General features: G+C 39.7%; 2 protein-coding genes across 2 annotated transcripts in view; both read right to left on the bottom strand.

Moving 5' to 3' along the window:
• Positions 1-10,680, bottom strand: part of LOC102780475 (protocadherin-15-like) — a 213,590-nt gene extending 202,910 nt beyond the window's left edge. The window contains exon 1 of the mRNA XM_087844645.1: positions 10,339-10,680. The gene's annotated coding sequence lies outside the window, so the exon portion shown is untranslated. The remainder of the gene's footprint in view (positions 1-10,338) is intronic.
• Positions 10,681-20,904: 10,224 nt separating this feature from the next.
• Positions 20,905-23,116, bottom strand: LOC102780185 (leucine-rich repeat-containing protein 51-like). Its single transcript, XM_006807535.2, has 4 exons — positions 22,980-23,116; positions 22,320-22,525; positions 21,928-22,076; positions 20,905-21,053 (listed from the first exon to the last, which is right to left on the bottom strand). Exons 1-4 carry the CDS (start codon positions 23,107-23,109, stop codon positions 20,912-20,914), a joined length of 627 nt encoding a protein of 208 aa, XP_006807598.1. The 5' UTR covers positions 23,110-23,116; the 3' UTR covers positions 20,905-20,911.
• Between the last annotated feature and the right edge of the window lie 232 nt (positions 23,117-23,348).

The following is a 23,348-nucleotide window of genomic DNA, read 5'->3' as shown; positions in this document are numbered from 1 at the left end:
ACTAACTTAGACAGAAGAGCATTTCAGAATGCACAACATGTCAAACCTTAAAGCAGATGAAGCGCCCCAGGTGCAGCTGAGGCTACAATTCACACAGGCTCAGCTGAAGATTGGAAAAATGTTGCCTGGTCTGAGGAGCCTGCGTACTGATTGTAGAATTCGGAACAAGACGAGTAAACAATATGAAAGCATGGATCCATCCTGCCTTGTAACAATGGTTTGAGCTTGTGACAGAGGTGTAATGGTTGAGGGATCATTTCTTGGCACACTTTCAGCCCCTCAGTATCAACTGAGTGTTGTTAAATGTGCCCTTTCAGATGATGAGATGAGATGAGATAGCCTTTATTTGTCAGTTGCAGGTCTTTTGCCCACAACCGAGATGACAGACCTTGCCGACCGTACATACAATACACAAACATCACATTGGGGAGACAGGTCAGGCTAGGTAGCGAGGAAAAAAACATCGAAATGTGTAACACAAAAGGATAATACAGGAATGCACAGATATCAACACACCATAGCACAATAAACACAGACAAGCAACATGGGAAAGTGTTCCAGTGTGTACATCTGATCTGGGACCACTGCAATCTTCGACTGCACCTCCAGCTGACCCGATGTCCACATCAGAGGGGAGGTAAGCGTTGGAGGTGGCGTTGGATAGGGAGGGTGATGCGTCAGTGAGTGCTTATCAGTATCAGTATATTTATGTGTGTGCACATCCATAGTTCAGCTGAGACAGTGTCCTTCGCCCTGCCAGGCTAAGTAAACAGTCTTCCAGCCAACCCAGGCGGCCTTGCATGGAATGGGAAGGAACAGACTCAACACAGTCGTTATCAGGGAGTTTTTGTTCGGCTCCAGCCTTGAGCCCACAGCTGGCGCAGAAGGGGTAGCCGCATTATGATGGTAATTTTTCTTTTGCAACAACTCATGAGAATTTCAAAGCTGTTCTTTAACACTCCGACACTGGTCTCTCAATCTCCCGTTGGAGAACCGCGAGCTTCCCTATGATGTTATCAAACTTGCGTTCCATGGTCTTGTTTTTCTTTTGCTCAGAGAGACGATTCTGAGAACTCACGACACCACAGTGTACCCATCTGATGGCTGCTTCCAGAAGGATGATGTGCAAAGTCTCAAACCTCAAATAATCTCTAATTGGTTCAATCAAATGGACTCCACAGTCACTAGATCTTAGTCAAATAGAGCAGCTTTAGGGATGTGGTGTAATGGGAGATATCATGGATGTGAAAACGTGCAGCAATTGCTATCACGTCAATACGGACCAAATTTCTGAGAAATGTTTCCATTACCTTGTTGAATCTATGCCATGAAGAATTAATGCAGATCTGAAGATAAAAGGGGGCCAAACCCAGTCTATATACATACATGTGGGATTAAAAAAGGTTTTATCTATTTTTATATTGGCTGTGATTTAGTAGCTGGTCTCTTTAGGTGTACGTGTTGGACAGATCCAGGTTAGCTGGACCTCCATTTCCATCTGTTGTGCCCTTTCAGCTAACACTCCACCAGCAGAAGCAAACGTGTGCAATTCCCAGAATGTCTAACTATTGATTTAACTCAAACCACTTTATTTACCACACAGGTCCAAATGAGTAACTGTTAAGGCGGCAACAGTATTACAATCTTTTCCAAAACTAGCTGGAAAAGTTTATGAATTTATAAAAAGTGAAACTATTTTGAAGCCTCCTGTGATCCAGTTTTAACTTTTTCGGAACAAAACTTTGTTGCTGGGCAATATTTAGCCGACTACACGAAAAGTAGAGTGAGCGGTGAGGAAAAATGGAAGAGAGGAGGAAGGGAGAGAGAGAGCGAGATGGTGGAATCAGTTTGATGCCAAGAGCTGTGCGCTGACCCTGATTAAATGCCTCCCCTAACTCACTGGGACCACTGATAAGACCAATACACTCTGGGCAGTGTGCGCGTTGTGTGTGCGTGCATGTTCAGGAGCCAGAGCAGGCGATAAGGTGTGTCTACACATGTGCATGCAGAAGACTGTGTGTGTGTGTGTGCCTATGATCGTGTGTGTCCCAACACCAATTCTCCTGTGTAAACATGCTGACCTGGCACAACACCAGTAGACACTTTGAAGTTGGCAATAGGCACTGTAATCTCCCTCCTTCTCTCTCTCACAGAGCCAGAGGGGAGACTTAACACTGGAAACCTTCTGTGGCTTAGCATGTGGCCGCGAACACACAGACGCCCACACACGCATACACAAAAACACTTTCTATTGTTGCAGATGGTTGCGTATTCTGTCCCTGACACACAGAAAACAGCAAATTAATCACAAATAAATGCATAAATAAATCAAATCTCACTCAGACCCTGTGCTTTGTTTTATTTATGTCAGTTACTTTTTTTTTTTGCAAACGTTTGTGTGCGCTAAAGGTGACTACCACTCTGGAGTGTATCACACTACAGCCCCAGAGCATCTTCAGATCTTAAATGAGAAATGCTAACTTTCCAGCGCGATCATCTGTGACCATCCAACTGCAGCAAATTCTCAGAAAAAGCAAGACTTTATATATATTACATATTATCGATGAAGTGTTTGCCTTTTAATAAATAACACATCCTATACAGCATGTAATAATAATAATACATGAACACATATCCTTTACTCTACAGAAGAGCTAAAAGAGTATCTGAGGCACAGCAGAGGGTTATGTTTGGAAGGGAATGCATAGCTGTTGAATTATTTATCTCCAGATGCCTGAGTAAAAGAAAGTATTGCCTATGCTTACAGACAATATTTAAAGGATCACTGTTTAACCGTCCACAAATTTTCTGTTACTCTCAACACTCTTATAGTTATTTTCAACTGCAGCAGGCAGATATTTGCAGCAAACCCCCAGAAAACACAAAACCCCCCAGAAATAAGTATGCTCAGCATCTAAAACTGATACAGTTAACAACTAATCAGTGACCACAACGGCTTTTGTAACTGTTGGATGTTTCATTAGCTTCCAGAAATCTAAGTTTACAGTGCTGTTATGTAAAGATGTGTTGTCCTCTCCCCACTGCCTAAAAAGCAGTTATCGGAGGATGAACGCTACATGAATTACACTAAGGCATAGATCTCTATCATATTACGAATATTAATCTCACGTCACAAATAACACATTTCACATTGTGGCCTTTAAAAGTAGACCCTAAATACTCACCTTTGAATCCTGCAACTTTGTGCCAAGTTTCTGGCCAAGTGTGAACTTCATTTTTTTTTGCTTACTTTTGGTCTCCACCCTCACAAACATGTAACTGATTTACTCTGATTGCTTGTTACGTCTTTGCGCCATGTGGCGTTGAGCAGACAGGATGAAGTCTTCTGCTTTTTCACTCAAAATAGCCAGCTGCTGCTCCTGAAATGAACATCGATTACAAAGGTAAGGTCTGAAAAACCACAGCAATAAGTTTAAGTCTAAGATGCTCTGGGAAGCTGCAATGTTTGTATAAAATGCTCTTTGCATTTGTCACCACCAGTGACACTTCAGTCATTTTATCTTTTTGCCCAAATCAAAATTCTGACTGGAACAGCTATGAATGTAACTGCATGTTAACAATAGAAGGTGTAAATATATCATTTTGTAATTAACTCACTATTGAGCATCCTGTCAGGTATGTCTGCTCACTGTCAGGGTTTATGCAAAGAAGCTGCAAACCTGACTCTCTGCAATTAGATTCACCAAATGGTGATAATTTAATCCCTTACATATGGATTTATATCCAGGAGCCCATTTCTTTTATACTATTTCCTGTGAGAAATAATCATTTTATCGATGTTACCTCTCAGTCTTGTCTATATGGTGTCCATTTACATTAATGTGAATGGGATTTACACTAAAATCTTCATGTTGTCCCTGAGATGCTGTTAGACTCAGAAATAAATGGGATTCTGACCTCAAATAACTGCTGCAGCTGTGTTTTGAGAACACTGATGAAAAAGGATGCTGCCCTAGGTGGATGCAACATGGGTGAAAGGCTGGCACTTCATTAAGTCATTGCCCATTGGTTATGTCCTATTTTTTAAAATCTCATTCACACTACACTAAAAAGATTGCTATTGAACTAACTGTTGTTGGCCACGTATCATTGCATCAATATGTCAAATTATGAGTAAGTATCCACACCGGAGGTGGTGAATCCATGTTGGAAACATTGTACCGTGTCTACCATGTCTAAGACTCATTGACAAATTCTCTCTAAATTGCGTCCAGGACTGGAGAGCTTTAGGAGCCCCTGATCAGATAGAAAGCTGCTCAGGGTATTAAACTGGGGCAAGGGGTTCTCAGAACTTTTACCACACAGGATTAAAATTAGTTTTATTTAATCTCACCCTGAGACTCACACTAGTAAAGTCGCAAGTGCAGGAATCCATAACCAACAACTAAAAACTAATTTTTGACCCAGTTTAAGAAATTGCAAGTCTTGTGGGAACCGATATCTGGGGTGGGACATTAAGGTAAGCATAACAACAACTACATCTGAATTCACTTGGCTTGTTTTTCCTTTTCTTTACTCTTTTTGTTTGTGTTTTGTTTTGCTTAAAAACAACCCTTGCCTGTTAGAATTATTAAAAGTGGTTGCTTGTTTTGCACAGTTCAATCAAATTTGCAACACCCTTCATAAGTAATAAACAAAATGAAAATTTGGCCACAAAGAAAATAAGTTCGACAGCTTTTGCTAATTTGCCTCTTTGTTTCTCCTGCCTGCGTTGCCAGATATGCAGATTCCAGGCAGTGTTTTGGCAAGCTGGCAGATAATCCTGTTAGGCACAATCAGCTTGGTTGTATTGTTGAATATAAACTCAATCTTTCAGACAGAATAACAAAATGTCAATAAGGATCAGCACATCTGCACTGAAGCCGGAGCATAACAATTGAAGTCGGGCAAAACTTTACCCAGTGTGAAGTGCCCACATAAGAATAAAGCAAACAAGCTCAAGTAAACCCTTGCTTGCGTCTTTGTCTTTATTGCTGTGAATAAATAAAACATTCACAGAATAGACTGGCATCCAATATGCATTTCATTATGTTGGGCACCATGTTTGACTTCTTCATAAGCGTGCTGCCAGCAGTGAGTTTTCTGTATTCTCCACTGACTGCACAGCAATTAACTGTTGTAGATGTGTTAGAACTGTCTGAAATCACAAATAGCTATTTCTTACTTAGAAAAAAAAGATAGAATGTGATAATATACACTCTCTGTCCACTTTATTAGGTAAACCTTGCTAGTGCTGATTCAGATCCTCTTTGTGTTTAGAAGTGCCTTAATTCTTTGTGGCACAAATTCAACAAGGTACTCAAAACATTCCCTAAAGACTTTGATCCATATTGACACAACAGCATCACGCAGCTTCTGCCAATTTTCAGTAACACATCCATGTAAATCTCCCTTTCATACCTTGAGGGGCTCTGTTGGATTGAGATCTGGTGACTGTGGAGGCCACAGTGAACCTATTGCCATTTTCAAGAAACCAGTTTGAAATTATTTGAGTTTTGTGACATGGCGTGTTATTCACGCAGCCATCAGAAGATTATTACATTGTGGTCACAAAGGGACATTCAGGTAGGATGTGGCATTTGATTCTCAGTTGGAACTATTGGGGCCTAAAGTGTACCAAGAAAATATCCTGAACACCATTACACCAGCAGCAGCCTGAACATTTGATAAAAGGCATTGTTGTTGTTATAACCGTACCATTCTAATGTGGCAGGAGACATTGAGACTCTGTATATCAGAGAACGTTTTTTTCAGTATTCTGTTGTTCAGCTTGAGTGACGTTAAGCCTCACTTTCCTGTTCTTCCCGTTTTGACAGGAGTGGTGTGCAGTTCTGCTGCTGTAACCCATCTGCTTCAACATGCTGTGTATTCAAATATGCTCTTCTGCATACCTTGGTTGTAACATGTAGTAATTTGAGTTAGTATCGCCTTCCTATTAGCTCAAAGTCTAGTTATTCTCCTCATATGTCTGGCATCAATAAAGCATTTTGCCCAGAGAACTCCAGCTGGATGTTTTTTCTTTTTTTTTGGATCATTCTCTGTAAACCCCAGCGATGGCTGTGGGGGAAAATCCCAGTAAATCAGCAGTTTCTGAAATGCTCAGACCAGCCAGTCTGGCACCGACAGCCATGCTGCATTCAAAGTCACTTAAATCATCCTTCTTCATTTTGATGCTTGGTTTGAACTTCAGCAGGTCGTCTTGACCATGTCTACATGTCTAAATGCAGAGTTGCTGCCATGTGATTGCCTGATTAGACATTTTTCTTGAGGAGCAGTTGCAGAATTGTACCTAATGAAGTGTGGCGAATAAACCAAAAATGGTTTAGATTGCAACTACTCATGTGTGCAGATGTCAGACTATATCAGAGAGGCTATATCTATAACAGCTTATTGTGTGCATTATGCCAAATATATAATACATCCCAGCAAACAACTGTGTTTGAAAGAAGCACTGAAAATGAGTCCTGTTGAACAAGCTCTTTTAATCGTGGGGTGTATTTAAAAATCATTTGTAGACATAAAAATTGGATCCAGTCAACTGTTAAGACGCAGGCTCTGAAGAGAGTATAGCACATTCACAAAATCCCTAATAGGATCTGGTAGAGAACATATGCTTTTGATATACACAAGGAATTGGTGAATGTCTCCGAAGGCTGCACATACCTCTACACACGCATAGAAACTGCAGATCTCAGCAATATGAATAGTCAGGCCTGCTTACACAAGTGTGGCTAATTCAATATGACATCTTTCTAATAGGTAGTCTGGCCTCTTGGGGGGGACTGGGCTAAATGCAGAGTGAACAGATATTACAAGTGTGAGGTGTTGATGTAAATAAAACTATAATAATAATAAGGCTTTTTTTTGCAATTATAGTTAGTGTTGAAATTAATAAAGGGAATCAAAAGATTAAGCCCTTCTAGCCCTCGCAAGGAATTGGGACAAAACAAAACCATCCCACAACGCCCTGTTTGGAAATAAATCAGATGATTAAGTCACACTGCTATCTGTGTCAGTTATGATCAAAGAGAGTAAGAAATCACGATGCAGTAACTGCAACTGTCTTATACAACCGCTCTGTTTGCTGAAACATGTAGGCAGAACAGGTGTTAGTCTAAGAATTAGTCTCCCTTAAGGAGTGGTGTGAGTCAGGCACAAATAGTGAAACGGTGCTGGTGCACGGATTGAAACGTTGCAATGAAATGCAAATATCCGTTTGAGCATTTAAGTGAAGGTCGTGAAAGGTGCTTTTTAAAATGCACCGATGTTTGGAGGCATACTCTCCTGTCTTTACAAAAACAGAACTTAAGAGCCAAAATATCCTTTGACACAGGGAAAGGTGAGGTGCACGACGAATGAGGGTGCTAAACCCAGATGTTCATTCCCAGTTGAATGTGACAGTTTAATCAGTCCAGATAATTGCCAAACTCCAGATAATTACCATTTACATGTTGGTAGGCATGATGACAAGTGGCTGGCTGGCTGAGACCCTTCTGTGTAGAGTCTGCATGTTCTCTACATGTACTCTGGCTTCCTCCCGCAAGTGCATAGATGTGAAAGTTAGTATGATGTATGGATGGCTGGATGGATGGCAGCAATCTAATAAGCTATTAATGTGAAGAATGTGGTGCAGCATTTCTAACACAGACCTTTGACAAACAGCGAGCAACAGCTGCAGGAGATGGTGGTATCAAGCTCAACCACCAGAGACCGAAACATTTCCCATAGACGATCACATTCTTGAGATCCATTTGGCTTTCTGCTTCATCATGTGTGAAATTCATGTTGGTACCATATGAAACATTTTCTATTGATTTTTTAATAGCTCCTCTCAAACTTTTGACATTTAATGCATTTTTAATAGCTCAAGTAAAAAAAACAAAACTTTTTTATTGCAGTGGATTGTACTGTACAGAGCCAAAGAGCAAAACTCTGTAAGATCTAGATCTGCGATATGATGACATCACCTCGCATTTGTGTCAAAACATGACAACTGAAAGAGATAAGCACTGGGAGCAACACGACTAATGTAGCGCACCTAATTGTGAACCTTGGGATTCAGAGCAGGAGGAGTTACCTTGCCAGAAGGTGTGTTTGAATTTTCTGGGTCTCAAGGACCCCGGATTAAGAACCACTGCAAAAACTGGACGGAAAGCATCAATTAAGTATCGCCAGATTTGAAATGATAATCCCTCAACTCAGCAGAGCTTTGTCTGTCTGACAGCACAGAAGAGCTTCTGTCAGTCAAATCACAAAATACTCAGAATGTCTAGTCCAGGTTATTTGGAAAAGACAAGCTTATTTCCCTCAACAGTTTGAGAAGACACGTGTAAAACAAATAGATTTGAGCAAAAATTCAAAGGTGAAGATCACATTAACATTTTTAGGACAACAAATATTTGTGCTTAATTGAATCTGTGCTTTATTTTTTCTACACCTAAATTCGAACACAAGAACAATTACGTGTTTTGACCAGTGTAAGAATTAAGCTTTAGGCAGTAAACACATTTTATTTCTCATATATGTGTTGCTTTCTCATGATTTTTGATGATTTAAGCAAGGCAAATGCAATGTAAGGTTATTGATCACAGCGTAAGTGCTAAACTAAAATAACTAAGTTAAAAATGAAGAAAAATATTTTTGGGGGAGAAAAGGTGAAGGAAGAATGAGGCTTTGTTAAATGGAGAGGAGGATAAAGCAAACTTGTTCTGCACTAATAAGTAACTAACTCAACGACAACAAAACACACAGTGAAACATGACTTCATAGAAAATCTCCCATTTGTAGGCAAGGACTAAGCCACAGTTATTTAAATCGAAGTCCTGGTGCCTCTGTCATCCAGCGTGACTAACAGGATTTGACATGGTGAGGAGTGGATGGGTCCCAGGTTCACAAAACACATTCTGTCTGTCTGACCCTCTCTTCACACACACGCACACACACGCACACACACACACACACACACACACACACCTGCCTGTGTGTCTGCATATTTACAGGAAGCCACACGAAAGCAATGCCACATAATCCACTGAGTACACTGTTACACAGCCTCGTACTTGGCTTCACAATGGCACCGCAGCAATTCTGTTTTTTGTCATTACCGATTGCCTACCTCTACCTGTGTGTGCCAGCCACTCTCATACATGACTGAGCAAGAGTCCCATAATACAAAGGTTAATATGATGACACGGGTTTAGGTTTATTATGCAATTATGGGAACATAAGAATCAAGATTAAAAGAAAAAAACCCCACATAACCATATTGTACCTGTTACACACACTTTACATCACTCCTAGCTCGTGCCACCTCTGACTTTCTCCCCTCGCTATCTGCTTTGTGTTGAGGAGGCGACAGCTTGCAGTAATTTAAAGTAATCGGATGATTCTCTTTCTTTTCATAATCCGAGACACACAGGCTGCTGTGAGGTAACCTGCTTTGGATGGGACCGCTGCAATAGGCAGTGGACAGACAGCCCACGTACTGTAGCGTGGACGCTACTTGTTGAAAATAAATTACACTCTTTCAGACAGCATGAGAGCGATCTATTACAAGGTAGTGTCGGGGACACTGCCGCTGTGTTAGGAAAGTGACTTACAGACCACGTGGTTAAGATGGGTTTTAACCTCAAGACCAACATAAATACAACTTAATTCACTTTATCCACCTTAATCGCGTCAAAAAATACCAATAAACAAGCGTGGTGCTGGTGACATTAAAGAAATTACTGAAATTAACTATTACTCTTATTAAGATCACAGCCAGAGAATCATAATCAATAGCTCGGTGATATCTGAACTAGACTAAAGCTCTGGAGTGCTTACAAATATGTAGAGTCGTCTAGAATAAAGCCGACGTCAGTTTACTAAACCAGCACTAATAATCCCATCAGCCAGTTTCAGCACCACGGACAGCGAATCTTCTCACTGGTCCATAAACATAGTATTCAAAGTACTTTATGATACTGTATTTTGGACTTTTTTCAGTGCAGGTGTCATATTATGCCTATAGCCTATAACCCCCCCTCCCCTCCCCCCAATTTTGGTAGCAGAAGGGATGTTTTGTCTCCACACAAACGCGCATTGCTTCATCACTACCCACCCCCAAAAGAAAGAAAATATACCTCTGTGGAGGGGTTTGAACTGTGTGGGTTTATAATGCTCTGGAAATAGAAGCAGCAGCCAGGAGCAGAGCAAATACATGAAACAGAAGCGGTGCCTTTGGGTGACTAAAGTAACTACACACACACTATAAGTCAGAGATGTTTCAGGCAGTAAAGTAACACGGGCTCCGACTGCATGCACTGTACGACTTACCGTGTCGTCCTCGTTGAAGCCATATGTTTCACACACAAATCTACTTTTCCGCACACTGTTGCTGTCTGTGGGCCGCGGTAACACACAGCCCGGTGGAAAAAATCCAGGAAATAACATCCACACAACTCATCCACCCGCCTCGGTTAAGGACTGACCCCACTTTTGTGTGTGTTGAGGGGGAAGAAGAAAATCCCGTTGTCGGTCCCTTCAAGACGAGAGAAACATCGAGTAGTTTATTTTCAAGTCACAAAAAAGAAAGAAAAAGAAAAGGAGGAAGAAGAAAAAGAAGCGATGCTCTTCATGCCATGCTCTTCGCCTTCGTGCGGTAAAGATAGTCTTCCTCTGCTCTAGTCTCCTTTAGTTTAAGTCCCCAGTGTGGGAGTCACAAGGTAACTACGAGCTCTGTAGGAGAGACAGAGTAACAGTATATGTGCTCTAATGTTCTCCCTTGCTTTCCCAGCCAAAGAGAGGGAGAGAGGGGGGGAGGGGGGTGTGTGAGAGGGAGGGAGACCGAGCGACACCAGCTGAAGGAAGAGAGAGGCGATGCGCAGTCAGAGAGAGAATATTTGTCTTGTGGTAGCTGTGCAAGTACCGCAGGAGTAGCAAGCGGCAGAGATGGTGATCGGTGCACCGTCGGTGCGCCGTAATCTAATTATCTCAACGGCAAAAAGCGCCCGGATTAGCGGGTGGTTGCTCTGCTGTGTCCCGCTGCTCTGCTCTGGTCTTTGCGTCGCATGGCGGAGAGGGGAGGATAGGAGTGTTATCAGACTATCCTATCAAATTTTAATTAGTCAGTACTCTCTCATACTCACTCACTTAAAAAAGCAAAACAAAACAAAAAAAGCAAAACAGCAAATGACAGAAACACACAAATAATCATTCGAGACAGCACATCACTTTCCTGCCCTGAAATCAAATGCCTTTTATTTGGATACTCAGAGGTAAAAACAAACAAAAATCGTCCTGATTATGTTTCTGTTTCTTTTGGCATTGCAGCAAAGGTCATTCTACAGGTGCGCGGTTCCATATTAAAAAGGCACACCTTGCCAACTGTGCAGGACCGGGTGAACTTTAATTCCCTACGTGCATTGTGGAAAGAGACACCAGTTAACCGCTGGATTTCATGCTTCTCTGGAGTATCAGTTTTTAAGAGCTGACTGCTAATGTGTTTCTTTCACTGTTCCAATACTTGCAAAGTCTAATTTCAAGAAGTCACCTTGCTCAGTTCTCCATAATAACACCTTAGACATGTTCTTTTAAGTAAGCTAAGTAATGCTGCAGATCGCACAAGACACCACATTAAATACGATTAGCATACAGAAAGTTGACATTAAACATTATCCTGGCGTTGTAAACTTTATCATCATTACATTCACAGTTACTCCAGCAATCACACTCCCCAATGGCAGTGGTCTCTCCTGAACACACATTGTAAAAACTGCTTAGAAAAGCATAACAGAGCTCAAAGAGCTGTTCAATAGTGCAGGGGGACTCCAAAGGTCTTGTCCTGTTGCACGGGGCCACTCAAAAGTGCCTTGAGGCAAAGCTTGTTGTGAACTGGTGCTGTATAAATAAAACTGAATTGAACTGTATAAATTCCTAGTGGCAACTGAACATATTATCATTATCTTTGCATGCAACCTTTGAACAACACATTTATAGTAAGACAGCAAAATGGAAAAACACCTTAAAATTGTACATAAAAGAGTGCTCCACCAGTTAACCATCATTTGAATGGCACCATCAAATTCAGATAAAAAAAAAGTGGGTTCAGAAAAAACAGACCAACTACTCCTCATTTTCAAAATTTGACCTTCACTTTACCCACAATACAATTCAGCCACCACCAGCTTCTTTGGATATTTATGTACATTAAGATTAGTATCAGCTAAAATAGCCTGAAGTCACTATCCTCATGCAGAGATCTGGTAAGGTCACATCTTTCTAACTCCCACACCCACAGTTTTTTTTTTTAAACATGGCCCCACTACTTGAAGTATTTGCACAGCTTGCTCTTTAACCATAAAAGGCTTCATGTGGCTTTTTTTTTTTTTTTTTTTGGTTACAAATACTGTAATACTTCCCAAGACCTGTAAACAGACTTTGATGTGCAAACTCGGAGGAAACACAAATACAGTGCCCGAGAAAATGACTCCATGCATACTATTAAAGATTTCACACCACAGGTTACCTACCCTTTATGTCTTTGTATGAGGAAGTAACTCCATATGCAAACTGTAGACTGACCCTGCTATAGAAACGAATCCCTGAACTGCCAATACACTGCTACCCTTGACAGTAACATGATACAGAACATCAGCAAATGTTGCTTAAATATTTCCAAAATACTTCTAGATAAAAGTTTTACAAGCCTATATAAAATGCAGTATTTCTAATACAAAATTCTGTAGTTTCAGTCTTTTTACACAGGAGGAGCTGCAGAATGCATGCTGGCTAAACTTGCTCATTTTAAAAGAGTTTCTTTGCAGATACAGAATGTAGATTCCAGACGCATCACCCAACTCCTGCAGAATCTCTGTAAAGACTTGATAATAAGTCTTGAGTGAGGGTTAATCAGTCTCTAAAGAAAATCCATCTTTGCACCTCACAACATCCATATAATATAACAACTATTCTCAACCCACTGATTGTTTTACTCCTCCCCCTCTTTTTTAAAAGAACAAAAACCAAAAGATGACTTCACAGGCAACGACAAAGGGTTGTTTATTTCGTGAGTCATTGTCCTTTTCTCAAACTGCACATTGGCACTTGAAAAAAAAAGGGAAAATATATCAGCATAGCAGTAGAAATAGGCTACCTGAAGACAAGAAGAGTAAACACAGACTTCATTTAGCCAGTGTCTAGTCTGTTTGCTCATCTGGACAGAAAAGAACAGTAAGCTGAAAGAAGGGGATCTAAAACTGAGTAATCCTTAATAATCAAGCTTCACTGCTACGTTGTTTAAATTGTGCAAGTGTTTAGAAACTGTGAGCAAACTGTTAAATAGTTTGTCTTAAATAGGCCCCATTTGAGCCTATTTAAGATAATAATTGCTGCAAACGATTGATTATTGAATAAAACAAATCAAACTGCTAGAATGCCACTTGCTCAAATTACAATTTAGAATTTACTTGGAGATCTTGAAAAGGTACAGGTTAGCTTCTGTTGGCACTGCAATATGAAATTCACATGTTGTTGTCATTCTGTAGCACAAAATAAAGTTACAGCTATCACACGAGTTCATGAGTGCACTAGCTTGTGTTGCTTCATAGAGGTCAGATTTTAAATCACAGTAATTTAGTTTATAATAGAAATATAAAGCTGAGAATATTTTTTTCACCCTTAAGTAACATGTTGCATGGAAAGTAGAAAAAAAAAATCTATAATCACCACGAAACAACTTCAGGATGTGGACCAGCAGGCATAGACCAGGATAAAAGTGCACCTGAGTTAAGAACAGATTTGACTCCTGGCTTTATATTCGACTGATCAAACACGAGATAGGAAGAGTGATAGCTGTAAAACAGCCATCTGCTCATTTTTTTTTTTATAGTGCATCTTGTAATTACCTTCCTTATTTATTAATTTGATGAAAAAGTCAGAATATGATGAATGTGCTAGACTTTCTGCACTTCCTCACGATAACCGCAACATGTACATGTACTGAACAGTGAAAAAAACAAACAAAACAGAAGTGGCCCTGTTGGGTTGGATTGATGTGAAAGCAGTTACAGAGTTTGGCCACTTTAAATTGAAATCTGATTGCACAAATTAAAAGTTTCAAATCGCTTCCAGTAAAAGGGGTTTGCCATCAGAGGGCCAGGCCAATTATAGCCCCACACCACTGTGATCTTACCTGTGTGTCCATCTGCTCCGCTCTGCTCTTTGGGATTACATCAAATCCTATTGAGCTCATGGGACAGAAGCCAAGATCAGCATGCCTGAACCAATCATTATAAGCCACCAGCACAAGAAGTTTGTCTTTTCTAACAAAGCACAATGTGGCTAAAAAGGAATGATTATTAAGTGATTATTAATGCTCAGCTGAGTCAATATAATAGGTAGACATTTTACAGTGCTATTACGGAAATAATAAGTGGTGCAGCATGCGGTGCACAGACAGGAGAGTCAGGTGGCTAAAGATACTGTCACATAACTGATTGAACACAACTGATTTTTTAATACTGATCCATACAGGTGAAATTCTCTTTCCAACCTCAACTGTAGTGCAGACCAGGATAGATGTAAATTTGAAATGCATATAAAAATGGTACCTTTTAATTTTTCTTATACAAATTCACTCAGATTATTCGTCTTAGCTCAAAAACTCTAAGTTCTCTTAAAACACACCTTTTTCTCACTGAGTTTGGTCTAGCTTTAATGGATTTTCTCAAGAAAACACCAACAAAAGAAAAAAAAAACAAAAAGAAGAAAAATAAATGTACACAAAATGAATAATCTTTATTTTAAGGTAAGTCAGTTTCAACTGAAATTTGTGCCATTTCTGTATTGGTAGTAAAGTCAAGTTAAAAATTTCCAGTGGAGAAGTTGACCACAGGTAACACTGGCTCCTCTTTTGTTTACACTGTACATACATGGAGATGCAAATGCACAGATTTTGGGAGCTGAATGCAAAAATGTGCTTATCAACAGTTATGGTAGTAATTCACATGGAATCATACTGATGAATCTAAAAAGGGAGTTTTTCCTTCCCACTCTCGCCGGTTTTCACTATTTTATCTGTATTGGAATAGGGTCTCTACCTTACAATATACAGCAAATGAAGAAGACAACTTGTAAAGAATTTTAAATCATGATTTAAAAGTAAATCGCCTCCGTCAATATTTTATGATGCAACAAATGTTCACATTTTTCTCAGACTCAAAGAAAACAAAATGTTTTTTTAGGTGAGTGAGAAAAAAAATGTAAGCCCCCACATTTGATGTGTTGCATTCATATCAGTTGTTGTGTTTTTCACCTCGGGTTTTATTATCATAACTAGACATTGTGGTATATTTGCACCTGCCATCCCAGATATTTGGCACAGATATGTGCATATTAGTAGCATGCTGTTTTATCATTAAACATTATAAACTCTACTTTTACTGTACTAAAGTACTTTTGATATAGTATTAAGGAAATTGTTGATTAGAAATTATTATCTTAATATGTATTGCTCAGTTTTTGCTGCAGCATATAATAACTGTGGTGAATCTTTACATAATTAAACACAAGACCACAAGTTTTTATAGTGTTTTTATGGTTAACACTTTCAAATTCAGAATATGTTTAAACTCACATGGGTTCCCTATTCTAAAGCCCTCATTTAAAGCTGCCTTGTTGCAGTTAACAAACCCAAGTCAAGATTTATGTGTTTAAGCTTCAGAAAACTGGGGATATATGAGATCCGCCTTAGAAATACTCAAGTATATTTATTAAAATATAAGTTTCCTCAAAGCTGAAAACTAATGCATTGCCACAACTTGCAGTATAATTTTCCTCTGATAGAGCTTTCAGGTGTATAAAGGATTACACAGATTTTCAACTGGCCCCATTTAGCACCCTAAATGATGCATTATATAACACTTCCGCAACATAACATAGTAGCTAACTTGCATTTTAATACTGTAACAAAATGAGAAAGAGTCTTTTAATCTCTTGGATATAATCTGTAATGCAGATCATTGTCCTTCGCAGGTTTCAAGGTCCACAAACTTTAAGTTTAACTGTGAGGGAAAACCACTGGACCAATGTTTTTCTGAGACATTTTTTAATCGTTTCGACCATTTTGTGAGACAGACAGCATTTCATTATCTATGACTGCCACAGCAGAGTGGGAGAAGTCTCAAATTTAAGTCTTTAATCCAAAACAGACCGGGGTCACGCACAGGGATTTTGTTAGATAAACAGTCCCAACAAGAGGTAGGGAAGAGGTACAGATGATAAACTTACTAAGTCTATACACGAGGAAGTCTATCAGAAACCACAGACAATATAAAACCTGGAGGTGGTTACCATGACGTCACCAGCCTTAAATTTGATTCTGAAGCCTTGAAATGATTTTTTCACTTGTGATGAATGAAGTCGTTGGCCAATGAGCATGTAGTTTGAGAGATAATTGTCAACTCTGAATCATGATATGACCAAAGGACAATTGATTTTTTTTCTCATTTTAATATTCAATGACCCAAATGGCAAAAGTGAAACTTAAATTCAGTAGGAAAGTCTTTGCAGAGGTCCAGACAGAAAGCTGGTTTTCCATCATCTTCTCTAGGACTGGAATTCCTTTAGCAACCACAGTTATTTTTATCTGGTGGTTATCAGAGAGAATTCAGGCTTTTAGGTACTTACACATTGGCCTAATTTTTCCAACACAGAGCTACATCTTTGGTTTTTACTCTCTAACAGTAAAACAGGAAAAAAAGGGGACACAAGTAAACAGAACAAACAATGAGAAGACGGCCTGAAAGCTCGACGTTGAACAAAGAGAGAGGGGAACTTGACAACAGGGGAGTAGTAGGCAGGTGATTGATTAACTGGCACAAGAAAAGGGCGGAAAATAGAACAAAGGTGAGAAACGGAACTGCGTGTACAGCTGATTTTCAAAATAAAACAGGAAGTCAAAACAGAAGCCTCACAAACTATTTTGGATTATTGCTTTAAAGAATCCCTTAGACACACAGATGAAACAAAATTACACATATTTCCTACAACCTATATCCACTTCTATAACAGAAACAGCATTATTTTCCATCTAAATCATCTTAAAAAATGTTAAGCAATATATGCAGCATATGCTGAGGCAATTACCACGTCAGACAGCAAGATACACACAGAAAGGGGGGGAGAAAATAGAAAAAGAGGAGCAACATGAAAGAGAACACTATATTTATTCTGCCTGCCACCATTAAATCCATCTCGTGCTGGAGCTCTTTCTGGTTCATTTGGTAGAGCAGATGTTAATAGCTTAACAGGGCTAGGCAGTAAGTGTTTAATTAGGTCTGGGGGAAAATGATTTATTAAACACATCTGGGCTTATAAAATAACGCTCTCTGGACTCTGTCTTTTATGACTCCCACGCTAGAGCTCACTCTTCAAACCCTCCACCACTTATCCCCACCTGAAAATACAACTGTCTGTTTTAGCTTGAGCTTTCAGACTTGACAAAAACAATCCGTTGAAGCACAGTACGTCCCATAGTGATGTCACTTCTCCTGAAGGGAGCAGGGAACAACAGCACCTAGTGGGAGGAAAGGCACAGTGAGGAGTGTGTCACTGACGATCAAGCGGTGCAGTACAGTTTTAGTGTCGCGGATTACTGGGATTTGTGCATGTCACCTGCCTGCTCAGACCACATCAAAGCCACATGGTGCTAGGTGCACTTCTGTTAGGTCCTTTTAGGGATGATAGCTTTGACTTTGATAGTTTCTTCACACAGGAGTGCAGAAGATAGAGCTTTTTATCTCACAATGTGAATGTGTGGCTGCGGTGAGAGTGACCACACAGCGCGCTTAGCCTGGACAGTGATGGACGGATGCGGTTTCTGCAGGTGGCCACGTACTTCATGCAGATCAGAGATTGACAAGTGGAAAACCCCACTTAATTTAAGATCCTGTGTATTTGCTATAGCTATTTTTTTTTCAATTTCCTGATATCAGGTGTTTGCCAGACAGTTTTTGGCTAATCTTTCCACCATAAAACTGTCATCCTGTCATGGCACACATGCTGTTTTGAATTACAGAAAACCAGATAGACTCAAGCATGAGTCTAAGTGAATGTCTTGATACACCTGGCTTTGCAATATTGTTCAGAAAAAAAAATAAAAGATCCAGTTTTAGGATCTTTTCAGTTAGGCCAAGAGGCAGGCCCGGGAACCACCCACTAGTTGCTAGGGAAACAAGATAATTCCCTCATTGGCTGCCAGTGGTTGCTGACAGTCCCTGTGAAACTGATTGCTCAAGAATGCCTGTAACACAGTAACACCAGTCAGTGACCCTCCTGGTAACCACCAAGTAAAGATTTGTTTTCCCAGACACATTTTTGTGGGTGATTTCTTGCTGTTGCTAGGTGAAACTGATCTCAAAGAGGTGCAGTGCTATGTTGGAAATCACCATGCAGTTGCCTTGATCTCTAGCATATTGTAGTTGTAGCTGCCATTGTGGAAGACTTGTCTTCAAATACCTGTGAACTATTTACTACAAGGCTATACACTTTTTTCTAGTGAGTAATGTTTTTCTAGTGAGTAAGGTCTCTAGGTCTGTGTGTCAGACGTCTTAACAAGGTAAGAAAAGAAAGAAAGAAAAACTACATAAAGACGTTTGATGCATGGCTACAGCTACTTGGGTGATCAATTGAATGACAGATTGGACCAGAGGACCAACAGTGAAGCCGTGTACAAGAAGGGGATAAACAGACTCCTTACTTACTGAAGAAGTTCAGATCCTTCAATCTGTGCAGCAAGATGCTGGAGATCCTCTACCAGTCTGTGATAGCGAGGGTCATCTACTTTTCTGCTCTCTGCAAAGTGGTGGGGGTGAGGGTAGAGGGCAGCATCAATGCCAGAAGGATCAACAAAACAATCCGCAAGGTTGGAACCATCACTGTCCAGAATCAGAATGTGGAGTCAGAGAGGAACAGGAGGTCACTGAATAAAAGAAAAACTGCAGACAACCCACGTCACCTGCTCCATTCCACACTATCGAGGCAGCAGAGCTCCATCTTCCTCAGATTTATTTAACCCAGCTGACACAAAGAACGTTTCAGGATATCAGTTCTACCATTCTCCATAAAAGTGTACAACAGCTCTCCTTTTTGTGACAGCTGAAAACGTCCGTCAGGAAATGATCCCACACTCATTTCTGTATCAACCCTTCCTAATGTTGTTTCTCAGATTCATAGTGTGGATGTTATTTATTAATACATTTGCACTAATGCTTTCTATAATTCTTTTTTGCACAATCATTAATAAATAACAAACTTTGACTGCCATTCCCATCTGTTTGCAGCAAAGAGAACATGACAAGAGTAGCTAACGCTTGCCATTCTGAATTCATAGAGTACAATGGAATACTGTGTATTCTACCAAATGGGCAGGACAGACGTCTATGCCGACTGACCATAGCTTTTAAAAATGCGAACAATGGCTGTGACGACTTATGGGACATGTTTATTGTATTTCACTACAGCTTTCGACATGTGAAATGTCAAAAAAAGGGAAGTCGATGTGCAATAGCTAGTCGTCAAAATCTGCAAAGTGCATGCAAGTGTTTCCTCAAGCACTGTACAAAGCGGGCTATCCTGCTGAGAGCAGCTGCCATCGTGACTGAAAGATATTCATTGATTCTGGCTTCACTGCACAGTTTGACACATGGTCTAAACGCTGTTTCAAAAGAACCATGTAAGTGCAGGTTTAAAAGGAAACAGGGGCCTAAATACTTCCGTTGAGAAAACCCTTAGGAAAGTTTTAGTCTAGGTGTTATGCACCTCAAAGTCTTGATGTGCACTTAGATGATATCATTTGTGTTGGTTTTATTGGTCCGTTTTTGTGTCGTGTGGTGTGTTTGCCGATTCAGGCATATTTAATTCACACCAATTAAAGTTTTTCAGAGAAAATGATGAATCTATACCAAAAAGAGGCTGGAGGACAGCCAGTTAAACCAGCCTAGAAACTAATAAATGGTGCACATTTCTCCCCTAACGAGACCAGATGGCAATACCAGAGACTCAAACTTGCTTATGTGTATGTATATTTAATGAAGTCACATTTGCTATGTAGGTGGGTGTGATTACAGGCTGCAACTATACATTTTAAATGTTCCTTTGTCAGGTAATTGTTTGGATTTATTTTTAAATTCTTGCTTGATTTTAGCAGCGTGATTTAGATTGTGATCAAGTAGGAATATTGTTGTTCCAATAGACCTCTGGACATGGGGCAGTAAAGTGTTGTATGTCCCTGGGCATTCAAAGTCCCCTCTATAATATCATATCCCCAGCACTCGTCATGCAGACCCATATCATCACAGTCCCATCTTCTAGCTTATCTGGTGGGAGTCAGGACTATGTTTTCACTGAGGTATTCCCATCGAGGGTCATGCCAAATGTGCTGGATCCCTTCTGAGTTGAACAAATTCATTTTACACTCGTCTAACCACAGAATGTGCTCCCAACATGAAATATCCCAAAAGAGGAAGCAAGAGTTTTGTATTTCACAGTTCAACCGCAGTTCACTGAAGTTGACTTTACGCAAGGTCCTTCACATTGTCTGAGCTGTCACAGTGATTCTAACTTCCACCGATAACCCCTGGGCCACATCAGCATGTTCAGATTTGTACAAGTAGTGCGCTGTTTGTGACATCATGTCGTGATGATGGCCACCGAGGGTCTGATTACCTCCTAATTACTACTGCAGTAATCAAGCAGGAAGATGGGTGACCATAGCCACAGCCCATAGGTCAAAAATGAGAACGCTCACAGGATATTAGCTCAGCTGTAAATAACATGGGTACCAAGACCTGACGCAGGGAATTGAGAAAAAAAAAAAAAAAACAGGCTGGTGACGAGAGGACAAACATTTTTATTCAGCAGAAACACTCAATGATCTCGGGGTTTTTTTGGTGCCGTGAGAACGCCAGATATCTGCCATGACCCGCTCATCTCGTGTCACACCGCTGAAGTCCATCGTCTTCAGCTGAGGCAATACAGAAATTACGTAATTCCTAAACACACACAAAGGCACACACGTCAAAGTCAGCTTTGACTCCAAGGGCACCGTGGACATGTTGAGTGCTTCCATATATGAAAATTCACATCAGCATTAACATTTGATTTTAAATAAGGACGATATGTCTAAGTCTTTGTGAAGCAGACTTTGCTGATTTTTCACATAAATGAGAGTATGACATGAGATGAAAATTAAATCAAGAAGCTATATCCCTGAGATATTGAACCTAATAACCTGAGACATTTAATGTAGACATAAGCAGGTATCAGAGGTGTCACATATCTCAATGTGACATTTCTCTGTCTATATCTGTAGGTGTTGCAACAGATATATGATTAGATTCAGTGAATTAGTTATTACAAATACTGTTTATAACTAGAATATTATGGTACTTGATACAGTACTACATATATTCAGTTAATGACATTCTTCAGAAAAAGGGAGTTTAACTTTACCTACTTTAGGTAAATTTTGTACTTTAATAGGAAGAATATTTTAGCTCTTGTTTTGCCACTTTGCTAAAATAGTCATTACATTTCTGATCAAATATTTCCTCTTACACACCTGTGATTTCCCATTAAAAAAACATAGCCCCCTGAAACAACATCTCAACATATGAGTTATGCTCAACATGCCGCAAGATCTATGAATTTGTGTAAAGCAGATGTTGTCAGGGTATTTTATTTCTTTCTAATTCTTATTTTTTGTTTTGCTTTTCTTCTTCTCTGCTTCTGGCCTAGCCTCTTGCTATCAACTATCTACAACCAATCTAGAACCAGCCTGTGTATAACTCCACACACTGCAACTTGAGATCAGCTCTGAGAACAGAATGTCTGTCTTAAGTAAAATTGCTGAAAATGAGCTTGCACCTGTAGCCTTTGCTTGTTTCTATGAGATTGCCATGCAATGTGATTGTGTGCAGATGCTGGAGCTCTCTCAGCTTGTCCACTTCTGACAGGTTCCAGATGCTGTTGCCATGAAGATACAGCACACGCAGTTCTTTCAGCTCACACAAAACCTGTAACAGGGCTTAGTTGTAAATTTAAATCAATAAAATGCCGGTTAGCTTGTGAAGATATCAGAATTTATTGCATTTTGGGGAAACAAATGTAGATTATAAACATTTCTTAAATAAACAGGGAGAACAAATGTTGTATATAAGAAATTTGTGTAATTATACATCAAAGACAGGGGCTAATTTCAGAAGAAGACGCAGAGAAAACTGAAAATGAGCTATTAGAAGAACAAAAATGATTCTTACAGGTTCTATGCAGACGATTTTGTTGAAGGACAGATCCAACCATCCAAGCTTTGATGGTTGTGCAAAAAAGTGGTTGATCGTGTACTGGAGGCCAACAAGGTCGGTGAGGCTGTTATTACTGAGACGCAGAGAGCAGCTCAGGTACTTCCCCTTTGAGTTTGTGGTTAAAGGGCGGAGCAGACTTCGGGGCAGCTCTGCCAATGCACCTGAACCAAAAATAACATAATGCGACTTGATACATCATACGGGCAGCTTTGGTACTTGTTTATATGCAGTTTTATTTCTGCTGCTTAAAGCCGCTCTATTAAAGTGATTACTGCAGTCATGTTCACAGAATTTTATACTGTAGAAATAAGAAGTGATTTAAAGTATTTTATTTTAAAATGCTTTAAAAACAATAAGTGACAAGTTTGTGTGACTAGATTATGCTAGCGTGTAGACATTGCAGTATTTAAATTCATGCATTTTGATAACAGCTGTTGATACACTAACTATAGTTAAGTGGTTTTGTAAGAGCAAGTGCTGTCCTAGAAAATACTTCCTACCAAAAAGCTCACCCCCCAGGAGCACTTAAATAATTATTAATGGAAGAAATATATTTAAAAGTAAACACTATTTCATTATCTACTTTATATTTCAGGATTTATAAAAATACACTACCTGCAACATTGCTGAGATTTTTAAAAGAAAGATCCACTGGTGGGCTATACATGTTCAGTTCAAAAAGTCTCCAGCAACAGCAGGATGAAACCCAGAGCAGTGACTGAATACTGAAAACACATGGTTGCATGAGAAAAAAAAATAAACATATTGCTTAGCGATGAAATTCAAACGTCAATATTTGCAGTTTATACACAAACACACACAAACACACACACACAATATAGAATGCATTCAATTGATATATATTTTAGAAGGAGAGAGAAGAAGACCAAACATTGATTATAGATCACCTCATCTTTCTACTTCTTACAGATACATGCATGCATGGAAACCACAGAATAATATCCTGCAGTAATGCAATCCCAA

Source organism: Neolamprologus brichardi, chromosome 8 (genome assembly GCF_056152115.1).
Source record: "Neolamprologus brichardi isolate AB-2024 chromosome 8, ASM5615211v1, whole genome shotgun sequence".
In the NCBI taxonomy this organism is placed as follows: domain Eukaryota; kingdom Metazoa; phylum Chordata; class Actinopteri; order Cichliformes; family Cichlidae; genus Neolamprologus; species Neolamprologus brichardi.
Note: the sequence above shows the minus strand (reverse complement) of the source record. Positions and strands in the feature narration are given on the sequence as shown.

What these genes read in the sequence shown, in the direction of transcription:
- LOC102780185 (XM_006807535.2), bottom strand. Translation starts at nt 23,109, where the DNA reads ATGCAACCATGTGTTTTCAGTATTCAGTCACTGCTCTGGGTTTCATCC. An exon ending in AAATCTCAGCAATGTTGCAG is followed by an intron (nt 22,526 to 22,979) that starts GTAGTGTATTTT and finishes TTTTTGGTTCAG; the next exon opens with GTGCATTGGCAGAGCTGCCC. An exon ending in GAAACAAGCAAAGGCTACAG is followed by an intron (nt 21,054 to 21,927) that starts GTGCAAGCTCAT and finishes GTGTGTGTTTAG; the next exon opens with GAATTACGTAATTTCTGTAT.